General features: G+C 40.9%; 1 protein-coding gene across 3 annotated transcripts in view; it reads left to right on the plus strand.

Annotated features, from left to right (window-relative positions):
* The window catches only part of LOC133617285 (sodium/potassium/calcium exchanger 3-like), a 129,806-nt gene that overhangs the window by 6,067 nt on the left and 107,280 nt on the right, over positions 1–16,459 (plus strand). The window contains exons 1-2 of one of the 3 annotated variants that reach the window (XM_061977208.2): positions 13,547–13,574; positions 13,716–13,781. The exons of 1 other annotated variant lie outside the window; for it this stretch is intronic. Coding sequence is in view for 1 of the 2 variants with exons in the window: in XM_061977207.2 (XP_061833191.1) it covers positions 13,706–13,781 (76 nt within the window). In the remaining variant the exon portion in view is untranslated. Of the gene's footprint in view, positions 1–13,546; positions 13,782–16,459 lie in introns of those variants that run through there. One more of the 3 variants, XM_061977207.2, reaches the window with a different exon arrangement.

Genomic DNA, 16,459 nt, shown 5'->3' on the forward strand with positions numbered 1-16,459 from the left:
TACGTTCCCATCCTCACCTATGGTAATGAGCTTTGGGTCATGACCGAAAGGACAAGATCACGGGTACAAGCGGCCGAAATGAGTTTCCTCCGCCGGGTGGCGGGGCTCTCCCTTAGAGATAGGGTGAGAAGCTCTGTCATCCGGGGGGATCTCAAAGTAAAGCCGCTGCTCCTCCATATCGAGAGGAGCCAGATGAGGTGGTTCGGGCATCTGGTCAGGATGCCACCCGAACGCCTCCCTCGGGAGGTGTTTCGGGCACGTCCGACCGGTAGGAGGCCACGGGGAAGACCCAGGACACGTTGGGAAGACTATGTCTCCCGGCTGGCCTGGGAACGCCTCGGGGTCCCCCGGGAGGAGCTGGACGATGTGGCTGGGGAGAGGGAAGTCTGGGCTTCCCTGCTTAGGCTGCTGCCCCCGCGACCCGACCTCGGATAAGCGGAAGAAGATGGATGGATGGATGGAACTTTTGTAACCTATTTTTATGGGCTTTCCTCTTTGTGATGTTAAGTTCCTGTTATGCGCTGTTATACAGTATATGCCTTGAGCTCTTATTTTGAAGGCGCTAAGAGCGGAAGTGATGTCACGTTGCGGAGGTTTTTGAAAGAAGGTAAATAAAGTGGTCCTTGTGTAAACTGGAGCCTCCGTGTTTATTATTTTGTAGTTTCATACAGTATAGGCGACATTTATAAACCCTCGGTTACACTTTTTTTAAATAGATTCAATCTTGCACGTGGAAAGTTTAAGTGAGGGCTTTAGTTGCGGCGCATGGACTTAATTTCTAAGTAAAGGTAAGACCATAATAACGTTTTTTTTATTAAATGTGCTTTTTTGTGTGCTACAGTTTGTATGTGTAAAGTTAAAGTTAAGTTAAAGTACCAATGATTGTCACACACACACTAGGTGTAATGAAATTTGTCCTCTGCATTTGACCCATCCCCTTGTTCACCCCCTGGGAGGTGAGGGGAGCAGTGGGCAGCAGCGGCGCCGCGCCTGGGAATCATGTTTGGTGATTTAACCCCCAATTCCAACCCTTGATGCTGAGTGCCAAGCAGGGAAGAATGCTGGTATGAGCTTTTAAACATAACCCGTTAACTGCTGCCAATCAAATGGTGAATAAGATACTCTTTAGGGTTCATATGTTTGTAAATCTGACTGTGATGAAGTCAGTGCCTCACCAGCCATCAACCTCACCGCACGTCACTGATAGAAACCAGTGTTGGGACTAACGCGTTACAAAGTAACGCGTTACTGTAACGCCGTTAGTTTCGGCGGTAACTAGTCATCTAACGCGTTATTTTTTATATTCAGTAACTCAGTTACCGTTACTACATGATGCGTTACTGCGTTATTTTACGTTACTTTTTATGTAGTATAAAGTGTGTTTTATCGGAGCGCTGCTGTGTCATCGTTCTTTTTCTTCTTGTGTCACAAGCCGGAGAAGAGAGAGAGACATGCGCTCTGTGTGGGTGAGTGTGAGGGAGGAGAGGGGGGCGTGGCTGATCATGGCGGAGCCAGAAGTCGAGTTTGCTAACATGGAGATATTTTCACTACTTTTCTTTTGTCGAGCACAAAGAAAAGAACATTTTAGTTAAATGTAAATTGTGCTTTGGATCAAAGATCCCATCTACTGCCCAAAACAGCAATTCAAATCTGCTGAAACAAGCTACATAGCAACATGCTTCGACGAAGCTAGTAAAGAGAGATAGAGACTCCAATGACACTTTACCTCCACCACCACCACTTCAGGATTAACTCTGCCTCTGCTCATCTTTCAGCACTGAAGGTACACACACTCTGTCAATCAATGTTCCCTCTAATTTTTCATGTGTGTGAGCAAACGCAAAAACTCCCTGAGCATTCAGTGGAGCCCATGTGAGCAACATCAGACGTGCACACTGTGGCTACACCAGCAGCACACCTGTCCCAAACCTGACTAAATAACAAGTTCAATCTCCATCCATCCATCCATTTTCTACCGCTTGTCCCTTTCGGGGTCGCTGGAGCCTATCTCAGCTGCATTCGGGCGGAAGACAGCGTACACCCTGGACAAGTCCCCACCTCATCACAGGGCCAACACAGATAGACAGACAACATTCTCTTATTATTATAATCAAATGACAGCAGTAATTTCCATTTCTAATATAAGTGTTTAGGCCCACTTACAATGACAATAGCAACAAATATTGTTTTTCATGAACTGTGTACTTGTATTGTTTGTCTGGGTGGAGGTCCTGCTTTGGAAATCATTTGTACCCCTTTCAGACATTGCCTTTAGTTCCCATTAAAACATTCACATGTTGCACAATGAGATGTAAGCAGGGGATCATGTGTACATTCCTGCAACTTCCTGTTTGTAAAAAATATATTTTTATTAGTATTTATTTAATATACAAACAGCATTTAATGATTAATATTTATAAATTAAGATTCCTAATAAATGACACTAGAATAAGCACACATTTGATTGGTAAATCATAGTGTAGCGACCTGGAATTACACTTTATGTGTGGTGTTGGAGTTGTTCGACTTTTTGTGTGGCTGTAAACGCATCACTGGCTAAGTGCCATATGTGCAAGTGTTGGCGCACGTGAGAAAGAGCAGTGGCTGCTGTTGATATAACAAAGTTGCTTTTGGTCTGGTTTGTACTGCAGAAAATGACCACTTTTGCTAGATATCATTTTTTTTACTAATATTTTGGTGATGTGTTTTTGGCCGACAGTAAAGAGTTTTGCTCAGTAAAGTGATGGATGGAATTCATGTTCTCAAAACGTCTCGACAGACGTTACAATATTTGAACAATGATGACGAAAACGGTTTTCTCTGTCGTGTCCGAGTCGTGTCGAAAATTGTTATGCGCTTATTTTTTTATTTGATTTTGTGCATGGCATAGATTTGCCGTGCGCAGAGGACGCTTGAGCAGTGCACAATTGCACAGGCGCGCTCCTGAGAGGGAACGTTGCTGTCAATTCTCTTATATACTCTTTCATTCTAGACTTCTAGAGTGTTTGATTATCACATCACTCTAAATGTATAGACTATAAAGTTCACAAACATAAAGAGGGATCCTAGTGGGCCAGGCCAATCTTTCCTTATCTCTAAACTAAAACTGGGGAAATGTGTAGAGTGTTCTGGGCTTCAGACATGATTTTGTATCAGAATTACTTGAGGAAGAAAATGCCTGGTTTGGCTTTGTGTATGTAGTGTGTGCCTTTCTTGGTTTACATCTATGCTGTTATTATGCTGTTTGTTACTTATGTACGTTATGTTGCAGCTATTTAAAATAGTTTTGTCAATTTGTTCTGGACAGAAACAAATTGGCCTTTGTAAAATATCTTTGTCGTATGTAGACCACATTGCCTAGCAGAGTTCAGTGATGCAAATGCATGTCAAGTTGATCAACACATTGTATTATTCTCCAGTGCAATAACAGTACTGAAATGAAGGCTAAAAGGGCATTAATGGGAGCTTTAAAAAAAAAAGGGGAAAAAAAAGTAACTAAATAGTTACTTTTCACAGTAACGCATTACTTTTTGGTGTAAGTAACTGAGTTAGTAACTGAGTTACTTTTGAAATGAAGTAACTAGTAACTGTAACTAGTTACTGCTTTTCAGTAACTAACCCAACACTGATAGAAACAGATAAATATCAATATGCAAAGTGCACATTTTTCAAATTGAACATTTTCAAATGATCACTTATAAGACTCGAGTCTTGTGAAATCACAATATCCCATTTTAACTAACTATCTGTTTCTTTGTCATTTAGTGAAGACCATGTCTTTAAAATATTTTCTTGGATTTTCAAATTCTATTTGAGTTTTGTCTCTCTTAGAATTAAAAATGTCGAGCAAAGCGAGACAAGCTTGCTAGTAAATTAGAGATGTTGGCCGATAAATGCGTTAAAATGTAATATCGGAAATTATCGGTATCGTTTGTTTTATTATCGGTATCGTTTTGTTTTTTGTTTTTTTTATTAAATCATCATAAAAAACACAAGATACACTTACAATTAGTGCACCAACCCAAAAAAAAACCTCCCCCATTCACACTCATTCACACATTCATTCACACAAAAGGGTTGTTTCTTTCTGTTATTAATATTCTGATTCCTACATTATATATCAATATATATCAATCAATCAATCAATCAATCAATCAATCAATCAATCTTTATTTATATAGCCCTAAATCACAAGTGTCTCAAAGGGCTGCACAAGCCACAACGACATCCTCGGTACAAAGCCCACATACGGGCAAGGAAAAACTCACCCCAGTGGGACGTCGATGTGAATGACTATGAGAAACCTTGGAGAGGACCGCATATGTGGGTAACCCCCCCCCTCTAGGGGAGACCGAAAGCAATGGATGTCGAGTGGGTCTGACATAATATTGTGAGAGTCCAGTCCATAGTGGATCCAACATAATAGTAGTAAGAGTCCAGTCCATAGTGGGGCCAGCAGGACACCATCCCGAGCGGAGACGGGTCAGCAGCGCAGAGATGTTCCCAGCCGATGCACAGGCGAGCGGTCCACCCCGGGTCCCGACTCTGGACAGCCAGCACTTCATCCATGGCCACCTAACCCTGGTGTCATCAGCATAGCAATGAAAGCTAACACCGTATTTGCGTATGATGTCGCCTAGCGGCAGCATGTAAATACTAAAGAGTGCAGGGCCAAGAACCGAACCCTGAGGAACTCCGCACGTTACCTTAACATAGTCCGAGGTCACATTATTATGGGAGACGCATTGCATCCTGTCAGTAAGATAAGAGTTAAACCACGACAAAGCTAAGTCTGACATACCAATACGTGTTTTGATACGCTCTAATAAAATATTATGATCGACGGTATCGAAAGCAGCGCTAAGATCAAGAAGCAGCAACATAGATGACGCATCAGAATCCATCGTCAGCAGTAGATCATTAGTCATTTTTGCGAGGGCTGTCTCCGTAGAGTGATTTGCCCTGAAACCGGATTGAAAAGGTTCACAGAGATTGTTAGACACTAAGTGTTCATTTAGCTGCTGTGCGACAATTTTTTCGAGGATTTTCGAAATAAAGGGAAGGTGGGACACCGGTCGGTAGTTTACCATGAGGTCAGGATCAAGGTTAGGTCTTTTGAGCAGAGGATGAATAACCGCTTTCTTGAATGCTAGGGGAACAGTGCCAGAGGAAAGTGATAAGTTTATAATATTTAGCACTGATGGACCTAATAATACAAAAAGCTCCTTGATAAGTTTCCCAGGAAGTGGGTCAAGTAAACATGTTGTTTGTTTTATCCCACTTACACGCTGTAATAGTTCCTCTAATGTTAGGGGACGGCGTGGCGAAGTTGGGAGAGTGGCCGTGCCAGCAATCTGAGGGTTACTGGTTCAATCCCCACCTTCTACCATCCTAGTCACGTCCGTTGTGTCCTTGAGCAAGACACTTCACCCTTGCTCCTGATGGGACTGGTTAGCGCCGTGCATGGCAGCTCCCGCCATCAGTGTGTGAATGTGTGAATGTGTGTGTGTGAATGGGTGAATGTGGAAAATAGTGTCAAAGCGCTTTGAGTTCCTTAAAAAAAAAGGTAGAAAAGCGCTATACAAGTACGACCCATTTACCATTTACCATTTCATCAAAAAGAGAGAGACTATTTTGTATTGCAGTATCCGTCGTAGATACAGTTGTATCTGTGTTCATAGAACCCAGTTGTAGCTGGGATGCGTTGTTTTTAATCTCCTTTCTAATGAGTTCAATTTTCTTATTAAAGAAATTCATAAAGTCATCTGCCGAGTGGGTGGAGCTATTGGGAGGAGTCCCTTGTTGGGTTAGCGATGCTACTGTACTAAACAAAAATTTAGGGTCGTTTTTGTTGAGGCGGATGAGATTTGAGTAATATTTAGCTTTAGCTAAGGTAAGCATGCGTTTATACGATATTAAACTATCACTCCATGCTTGATGGAAAACCTCAAGCTTGGTCGCGCGCCATTTGCGTTCCAACTTTCTACATGATAATTTATGAGCTCTGGTTTCCTCTGTAAACCATGGGGTGCGCCTTTTAGGGGCCCTTTTTTGTTTTAGCGGTGCTATACTATCAATGGTTTTGCGCAGGGCATTGTCAAAGTTGTTAGTGAGGTTATCAATAGAGCCGACATAATTTGAGAATGGTGCCATTACCGAAGGCAGTAGGTCAGCAAGAGTCATCGTTGTGGCGGCATTAATGTTGCGGCTGCTATAGCAGTTATTATTATTATTAGTTTGTTGACAATGAGTCAGAACTTCGAATTTTATAAGGTAATGATCGGACATTACTTTAGTATACGGGAGTACCATAACTTTGGAGGTGGTGACACCCCTGACCAGCACTAGATCTATCGTATTGCCGTTGCGATGCGTAGGTTCATTTATTATTTGTGTAAGACCACAGCTATCAATTATAGTCTGGAGCGCCACGCACTGAGGGTCCGATGGGGTATTCATATGGATATTAAAGTCCCCCATTATGATTATATTGTCTGCGTGCGTCACTAGATCAGCAACGAACTCTGAGAATTCATTAATAAAGTCCGAGTAGGGCCCTGGGGGGCGGTAGATAACAGCCATATCGAGAGGCAGCGGTGCGACAGACCTCATAGTAAGCACCTCAAACGATTTGTATTTATTATTTAGGTTAGGGGTAAGGTTAAAGTTTTCATTGTATATTAGTGCGACCCCCCCACCCCTTTTAAGGGGACGGGCAATATGCGCATTCGTATAGTTAGGAGGAGATGCCTCATTTAGCGCAAAAAATTCGTCTGGTTTGAGCCAGGTTTCGCTAAGACCAATGACGTTAAGATTGTTGTCTCTAATGACCTCATTAACTAATAACGTTTTGGGAGACAATGATCTTATGTTTAAAAAGCCCATATTATAAGTATTGGGCTGTTTTGACGAGTTTTTGTTTAAATTATCCGTAGTAGAAATATTAATAATGTTGCGTTTATTATACGTAGTGCACTTTAAATAGTTTCGACCATATCTAGGAATTGATACGACGGGAATTTTCAGATTGTTTGCTTGATGCTGCGATCGACTGAACGCATCATGATTTGCCACCTCAGTAGAATGCATATCTACCCCGGACACATTCACAACAGAAAACACATTATGTGAGTTGTGTGTTATTCTAAGAAAATTGCTATGCGTACAGGAATTATCCAGCCTGGCGCTGGCTAGTTCTAGCTTAACTGACTCCTCACCCGGACTAGCAGGCTCTGTAATTGCCTGTGACCGGGCTTGCTCTAGTGTAGTTAGTCAAATGTGACTTAAACAGTAGTCTATATTCTTAGACAGGATGATGGCGCCTTCCTGGTTAGGGTGAAGGCCGTCCCTCATCAGCAAGCCTGGTTTGCCCCAGAAAGAGGGCCAATTATCAATAAACGTTAGTCCCTGTTGTCTACAGAAGCTAGCCAGCCACTTGTTAAGCGAGACTAATCTGCTATATCTCTCATCATTGCCTCTCGCAGGCAGGGGGCCAGAGACAATTACTCAATGCCTGGACATCTTTCTAGCGAGATCACAAGTCCTGGCTATGTTTCTCTTTGTAATCTCTGACTGTCTCATTCTAGTGTCATTGGAGCCAACGTGTACAACTATATTCGCATAACTAGTGGTGCGATTAGCCTGTCGTACGTGTTTACTAGGCCTGTTGCGAGTTAGCTCCCTAAGATTAGCCTCTATGTCAGGTGCTCGGGCCCCCGGGATGCACTTAATTGTGGCTGGTTTGCTAAGCTTTATGTTTCGGGTGATGGAGTCCCCTATGACTAAGGTGTGGTGCCCGGTAGACTGGGGTGTAGGACTAGCTAAAGAGCTAAATCTATTATGCGTCTCAACCGGTACACCGTAGCTTGTAGGCCGCTTAGGACTGCTACAGGCTGGGCTAGTTAGCTCGCTACAGCTAACGCTAGCAGATGTGTCCGCAACATCTAAAGTTACGAGATTACTCTGCTCTAACTGGCGGACACGGCCCTCTAGCAGAGCCAGCCTCTCCGTGAGTAAGGTGCAAGACGCGCAGGAAGCCATACTCACGGTGTTTTCTGTCACCGAGTGAAGTTCCTGCTGTCTTCCGAGAAGTCCTGGTCACGGTGTGCAGGAGTAGACTCCTTCTGACCGGCGCCCGGCGACGCCTTTCTCCGCGCTAGCTTCGTTAGCTTAGCAGCTAGCTGCTAGCTAGCTGCGGGAGGGGTGGAGAGACAGAGATCGGGTGATTTGCAAGTTAAATAGTACTACTAAATATGTTGAGAAAGTAATAAAGAAAGCTGCAGAACAATTTAAAAGCACACAAATAGAACGATACTTAGCTTTTTCGAAACAGCGAGCAGTCAGCGAGCAGTCACGCAATACAGTCTGCAAGGGATACAGTCCGTAAGCACACATGATTGTGCGTGCTGCTGGTCCACTAATAGTACGAACCTTTAACAGTTAATTTTACTCATTTTCATTAATTACTAGTTTCTATGTAACTGTTTTTATATTGTTTTACTTTATTTTTTATTCAAGAAAATGTTTTTAATTTATTTTTTATTTTATAATTTTTTTTTAAAAAGGACCTTATCTTCACCATACCTGGTTGTCCAAATTAGGCATAATAATGTGTTAATTCCACGACTGCATATATCGGTTGATATCGGTATCGGTTGAGGATTGCAGGTTCGCTCTCCGCCTCTTGACATCCAAATCGCTGCCGTTGTGTCCTTGGGCAGGACACTTCACCCTTGCCCCCGGTGCCGCTCACACTGGTGAATGAATGATGAACGAATGAATGATAGGTGGTGGTCAGAGGGGCCGTAGGCGCAAACTGGCAGCCTCACTTCCGTCAGTCTACCCCAGGGCAGCTGTGGCTACAAATGTAGCTTACCACCACCAGGTGTGAATGAATGATGGGTTCCCACTTCTCTGTGAGTGCTTTGAGTATCTAATAATAGAAAAGTGCGATATAAAATCTAATCCATTATTATTATTATTATTATTATTACACGTATAATTACACCCTGTACCAAATAAAATAGTGTAGCGTCCCGGAAGAGTTGGTATTGCAGGGAATTCTGGGTATTTGTTCTGTTGTGTTGCGGTGCAAATATTCTCCCGAAATGTGTTTGTCATTGTTGTTTAGTATGGTTTCACAACATGCCACATGTTTATGACAGTGTTGGCGTTGTTTATACGGCCACCCTTAGTGTGACATGTATGGCTGTTTGAGTAAGCGTTTTGAAAACAAATGATCAATGTTTGCATTATCCTGTTGTATCTCACATTCTATATTGTGTTTTGGAAAAAGGTTGTCATAAACGTGAATAATGTAAACTCACTACGCCGGTAGGTTTTAGCGCTTTCATGGCGAGTTTATTGACAGATATAAGTAAAAACTTTACACTACTTTATATTAGAAATGGCACTTTACTACTAAAACATTTTGATAGATTTTTGAGCGCCGTGTGTCATGTTCTATATTTTCAATGGGACATTTTTAAAATGTTGGTGTTGTTTACTTGAAGCTTATCTCTTATGTTTGACTGCCATTTACTGGTCACACGTATAATTACACCCTGTACCAAATAAAATAGTGTAGCGTCGCGGAAGCGTTGGTACTGCAGGGAATTCTGGGTATTTGTTCTGTTGTGTTTATGTTGTGTTGCGGTGCAAATATTCTCCTGAAATGTGTTTGTCATTGTTGTTTAGTATGGTTTCACAACATGCCACATGTTTATGACAGTTTTGGCGTTATTTATACGGCCACTCTTAGTGTGACATGTATGGCTGCTGAGTAAGCGTTTTGAAAACAAATGATAAATGTATGCATTATCCAGTTGTATCTCACATTCTATATCGTGTTTTGGAAAAAGCTTGTCATAAACGTGAATAATGTAAACTCACTACGCCGGTATGTTTTTAGCACTCTCATGGTGAGTTTATTGACAGATATAAGTAAGAACTTTACACTACTTTATATTAGAAATGGTACTAAAATATTTACTACTAAAACATTTTGATATATTTTTGTGTCATGTTCTATATTTTCAATGGGACATTTTTAAAATGTCGGTGTTGTTTACTTGAGACTTATCTCTTATGGTTGACTGCCATCTACTGGTCACACGTATAATTACACACTATACCAAATAAAATAGTGTAGCGTCCCGGAAGAGTTGGTACTGCAGGGAATTCTGGGTATTTGTTCTGTTGTGTTGCGGTGCAAATATTCTCCCGAAATGTGTTTGTCATTGTTGTTTAGTATGGTTTCACAATATGGCACATATTTATGACAGTGTTGGCGTTGTTTATACGGCCACTCTTAGTGTGACATGTATGGCTGTTGAGTAAGCGTTTTGAAAACAAATGATAAATGTATTCATTATCTTGTTATAACTCACATTCTATATTGTGTTTTGAAAGAAGTTTGTCATAAATGTGAATAATGTAAACTCACATTGCCGGTAAGTTTTAGCGCTTTCATGGCGAGTTTTTTGACAGATATAAGTAAGAACTTTACACTACTTTATATTAGAAATGGCACTAAAATATTTACTACTAAGACATTTTGATATATTTTTGTGTGTCATGTTCTATATTTTCAATGGGACATTTTTAAAATGTTAGTGTTGTTTACTTGAGACTTATCTCTTATGTTTGACTGCCATCTACTGGTCACATGTATAATTACACCCTGTACCAAATAAAATAGTGTAGCGTCCCGGAAGAGTTGGTACTGCAGGGAATTCTGGGTATTTGTTCTGTTGTGTTGCGGTGCAAATATTCTCCCAAAATGTTTTTGACATTGTTGTTTGGTATGGTTTCACAACATGGCACATGTTTATGACAGTGTTGGTGTTGTTTATACGGCCACCCTTAGTCTGACATGTATGGCTGTTTGGGTAAGCATTTTGAAAACAAATGATAAATGTTTGCATTATCCTGTTATATCTCACATTCTATATTGTGTTTTGGAAAAAAAGTTGCCATAAATGTGAATAATGTAAACTCACTACGCCGGTATGTTTTAGCGCTTTCATGGCGAGTTTACTGACTGATATAAGTAAGAACTTTACACTACTTTATATTAGAAATGGCACTAAAGTATTTACTACTAAAACATTTTGATATATGTTTGTGTCATGTTCTATATTTTCAATGGGACATTTTTAAAATGTTAGTGTTGTTTACTTGAGACTTATCTCTTATGTTTGACTGCCATCTACAGGTCACACGTATAAATACACCCTGTATTAAATAAAATCGTGTAGCATCCCCGAAGAGTTGGTACTGCAGGGAATTCTGGGTATTTGTTCTGTTGTGTTGCGGTGCAATATTCTCCCGAAATGTGTTTGTCATTGATGTTTAGTATGGTTTCACAATATGGCACATATTTATGACAGTGTTGGCGTTGTTTATACGGCCACCCTTAGAGTGACATGTATGGCTGTTGAGTAAGAATGCCCTTTATATATTTGTACATGGGATATCCTAAATCAAAATGTTCATTAAAATTGGCTATGAATATACAAAATCTTCAATTTAAGGCCATTTTCACTCCTACCGATGCATCAAAAGTATTGAGGTGGGTAAGCTCAACTTTGGGAAAACATGGTAAACAAAACGTCGGCGGAAAGTGATGATCGGTAAAAATTAATAGATTAAAAAAAACGTGCGTCCAGGGGACGCGTGGACTTCCGGGATTTCGCGTCCTTTCTGATTTCAATGCGTAAAAAGACACAAAAAGTGCGTTAACGCCAACGCTGTATCACCTAACTAACTGGTTTGATTTTTAGAATATTCAATGTTCAAAATGCATCAATTCAAATTTTTGACCATTAATAGCACAAAAAAATGGCGATATAAAAGCCAGCGACGCTTGTTTGCTCATTATTTAACGATTAACGAACAGGAAACAATACGTGGAGCTAGACGGACACACGTCTACAATGCTAAATATATCCTGTGGTGTACCTCAGGGATCAATACTAGGACCAAAATTGTTTAATCTCTATATAAATGACATTTGTAAAATTACAAAAGATTTAAAGTTAGTATTATTTGCGGATGATACAACAGCGTCTTGTTCAGGAGAGAACACACAGAAGAAAATACAAATAATAACAGAAGAAATGTACAAATTAAAAAGATGGTTTGACAAAATAGGGTATCTTTGAATCTCAGTATGACTAAAATAATGCTATTTGGTAACAGTAGAAGAGAAAGTCCAACCATACTTGCCAACCCTCCCGGATTTTCCGGGAGACTCCCGAAATTCAGCGCCTCTCCCGAAAACCTCCCGGGACAAATTTTCTCCCGAAAATCTCCCGAAATTCAGGCGGAGCTGGAGGCCACGCCCTCTCCAGCTCCATGCGGACCTGAGTCCGCTTTCCCACAATATAAAGAACGTCTACAGTAAAGCAGTCCGTCTGCCGTAAACAGCAATGTTGTGACACTCTTAAACAGGACAATACTGCCATCTAGTGCATTTGATGAAAGCACTTTTGTGCGTGCCACACAGCAATGCATCATCAGAGAGGGTGTTCAGCATGGTTAGAAAGATAGTGACAGAGAATAGAACAAGGATGGACAATTCAACCCTTAACTCAACAATGAGTAGATGAGTGTTATGTGTGTGTATATGTGTAAATAAATGAACACTGAAATTCAAGTATTTCTTTTATTTATATATATATATATATATATATATATATATATATATATATATATATATATATATATATATCTATCTATCTATCTATCTATCTATCTATCTATCTATCTATCTATCTATCTATCTATCTATCTATCTATCTATCTATCTATCTATCTATCTATCTATCTATCTATCCATCCATCCATCCATCCATCCATCCATCCATTTTCTACCGCTTATTCCCTTCGGGGTCGCGGGGATATATATATATATATATATATATATATATATATATATATATATATATGAAATACTTGACTTGGTGAATTCTAGCTGTAAATATACTCCTCCCCTCTTAACCACGCCCCCAACCACGCCCCCCCCAACCACCCCCTACCCCACACCTCCCGAAATTGGAGGTCTCAAGGTTGGCAAGTATGAGTCCAACACAAATACAAATAGACGTAATAGAAATTGAAAGAGTAAATGAAACCAAATTTCTAGGTATAATGATTGATGATGAATTGAACTGGAAATCTCATGTAAAAAGTATACAACCTAAAGTAGCAAGAAACACATCAATAATGAATGTTCTGGAAAAGAACCATCCAGACTATTATAGGCGCAAAGTTGAAAAGCCAGCATCTGTGATTGTCATGATCTGTGGTTTGGATCATGTTTTATGTTATTTTCTGTTTAAAGACTCCATAGTTCCTGGTTGCACTTCCTTGTTTGTTTGTTACCTTGACAACCATTAGTGTCGCCTGTTTCACGTCTCGGACTCACGCACCTGTTGCTAATTATGTTCACCTGTCTCTGATTAGTGTTCGGCCGCTCACCTGCTGCCCGAGCACTAATCAGAGGCATTATTTAAGTTTGCATTTGCCAGTCAGTCGGCCTGGCGTCATTGTTTGCTTCTTGCTCTTGTTACGTGAGTATTCCTTGTTTTGAGCATATGCTAAGTGTTAGCTTCAAGTGCGATCGTGTTTTCCTTCGACTAGTTTTCTGTTTTTGGTGCTGTTTTGACTTTTCAAGATTAAATCATGTTTTTACCTACACGCCATGTCCGGAGTGGTCCGTCTGTATTCCTGGGAGAACGACCCCGCAGCAAGCTGCGACCCCCACCGTGACAGTGAAGGTATGGGGGTGTATTAGTGCCCAAGGCATGGCTAACTTACACATCTGTGAAGGCACCATTAAGGTACATACAGGTTTTGGAGCAACATATGTTGCCATCCAAGCAACGTTATCATGGACGCCCCTGCTTATTTCAGCAAGACAATGCCAAGCCACATGTTGCACGTGTTACAACAGCGTGGCTTCATAGTAAAAGAGTGCGCGTACTAGACTGGCCTGCCTGTAGTCTCCCATTGAAAATGTGTGGCTCATTATGAAGCATCAAATACCGAACTGTTGAACAACTTAAGCTGTACATCAAGCAATAATGGGAAATAATTCCACCTGAAAAGCTTCAAAAATTGGTCTCCTCAGTTCCCAAACATTTACTGGGTATTGTTAAAAGGAAAGGCCATGTAACACAGTGGTAAAAATGGCCCTGTGCCAACTTTTTTGCAATGTGTTGCTGCCATTAAATTCTAAGTTAATGATTATTTGCAAAAAAACAATGTTCGAACATTAAATATCTTGTCTTTGCAGTCTATTCAATTGACTATAAGTTGAAAAAGATTTGCAAATCATTGTATTCTCTTTTTATTTACGAATTACACAACGTGCCATCTTCACTGGTTTTGGGTTTTGTAGACAACAGAAACTATTTTAAGCACGCTGACGACACGCTGTGCAGGGAGGCGGTGGACCATCACAACACCGGAGCGCATTCATGCATCTGTAATGATCCAAATGCAAGAAAATGCATATTGCAGGACATTATTACATGGATGAGCTATAGGGCCTGATTTACTAAAGGTGTGCATGTACTAAAACACGTGCATAGGCAAAGCTGATCTACTAAACGTGTGTAAAATGCATTGTGTCTGTTAAGTGAGCAGAATGAGGCGTGCAATCCATTTAGCGTCTCTGTCTTCATTAATATGCAAAATATATGAGAGAGGAGAGAAGATGCTAATATACCATTCAGCATGTGGAATGTTTTCCAAGCACAAATTAAAGCTTGCAGCTTTAATTTGTTATTGTTTTTGTGTTTTCCTCCTTTCGAAGTGATTTTCGGTTGTTCCTTTTTGTGGAACCATTTTCGCCAACTAGTTTAGTTATAGCCTATATTGAATTGCCCTGACTCTGGAGGTGAAAGGAAGCTTTCAAAATAAAAGCCTGCCGAATTAATCCCTACTCTGTATCTGAGTCCTATCTTTTGACCAAGCCTGACAGCTGCAGGATCTGTGCTCTCGTCACAATGACCTACGAGAAACAGAATGTGTGTTTCAACATTTTTTCATGGTCCGTCAGAAAACATTCTTTTATAATTTTATAGCTGCATGCTGAGTGAGTTAAGAGGTTGATTAAAACAAATTCTTTTGATGCTGAATAATATTTTTTATTTCTGACAGTCCAACTATGTTGACACACATGTAGGATGAAGGAATCTCTGACCAGCTGCTTTTTTTCAGCGCGGCCCCTTCATAACTGTCAGTTTGCACGTCCTTTCTAGACGTACTTAAATCACATTGCGCATGCTAAATTATTATATTTGTTCCTCCCTCTTCCAGTATAGTGGATTGTGTAGGAGGGCGTGGTCGGCGCGCCTCCTGCAGGAATGGGGTGTGTATGGCCCGGCCTCGAAGCCAGCGGCAGCTGGGACTGATTATCTAATCACCGGTCGCCCTTATTAGCAGCAGCCGGGCCGAGACACGTAGTGGGAGTTGGAGCCAGAGAGAGAGAGACACACGCCCAGAGACAAAACATATATTGCTGGAAAGCACGCCACTCCCGGGTGTTTATGCCAATAAAAGACTTGATTCAAACTGTCTACCGGGCTACCAAAGATCTGTCGGCCAGGAGAACCCACCACAAGAGGGAAACCTCACATGGATGTTTTATATTCGGCATATATTCAGCGTATACATGAAGACAATACGCTAAATAGATTGCGCTCTCTATTTTGCGCTCTCTATTTTGCTCATTTAATAGACACAATATTTTAAGATTGCACATGTTTTGTAGCACATGCAAACCTTTAGGAGATCAGGTTCTCAGCATATTTGGATTACTCTATATTAGAGATGTCCGATAATGGATTTTTTGCCGATATCCGATATTCCGATATTGTCCAACTCTTAATTACCGATTCCGATATCAACCGATATCGATAAATACAGTCGTGGAATTAACACATTATTATGCCTAATTTTGTTGTGATGCCCCGCTGGATGCATTAAACAATGTAACAAGGTTTTCCCAAAATAAATCAACTCAAGTTATGGAAAAAAAATGCCAACATGGCACTGCCATATTTATTATTGAAGTCACAAAGTGCATTATTTTTTTTTAACATGCCTCAAAACAGCAGCTTGGAATTTGGGACATGCTCTCCCTGAGAGAGCATGAGGAGGTTTAGGTGGGCGGGGTTGGGGGGTGGGGGTGAGGTTGAGTTGTGTGGGGGGGGCGAGGGGTGTATATTGTAGCGTCCCGGAAGAGTTAGTGCTGCAAGGGCTTCTGGGTATTTGTTCTGTTGTGTTACGGTGCGGCTGTTCTCCCGAAACTTGTTTGTCATTCTTGTTTGGTGTGGGTTCACAATGTGGCGCATATTTGTAACAGTGTTAAAGTTGTTTATACGGCCACACTCAGTGTGACCTGTATGGCTGTTGACCAAGTATGCACGCATTCACTTGTGTGTGTGAA

The sequence above is a fragment of the Nerophis lumbriciformis genome, linkage group LG16, assembly GCF_033978685.3.
Source record: "Nerophis lumbriciformis linkage group LG16, RoL_Nlum_v2.1, whole genome shotgun sequence".
Taxonomy (NCBI): domain Eukaryota; kingdom Metazoa; phylum Chordata; class Actinopteri; order Syngnathiformes; family Syngnathidae; genus Nerophis; species Nerophis lumbriciformis.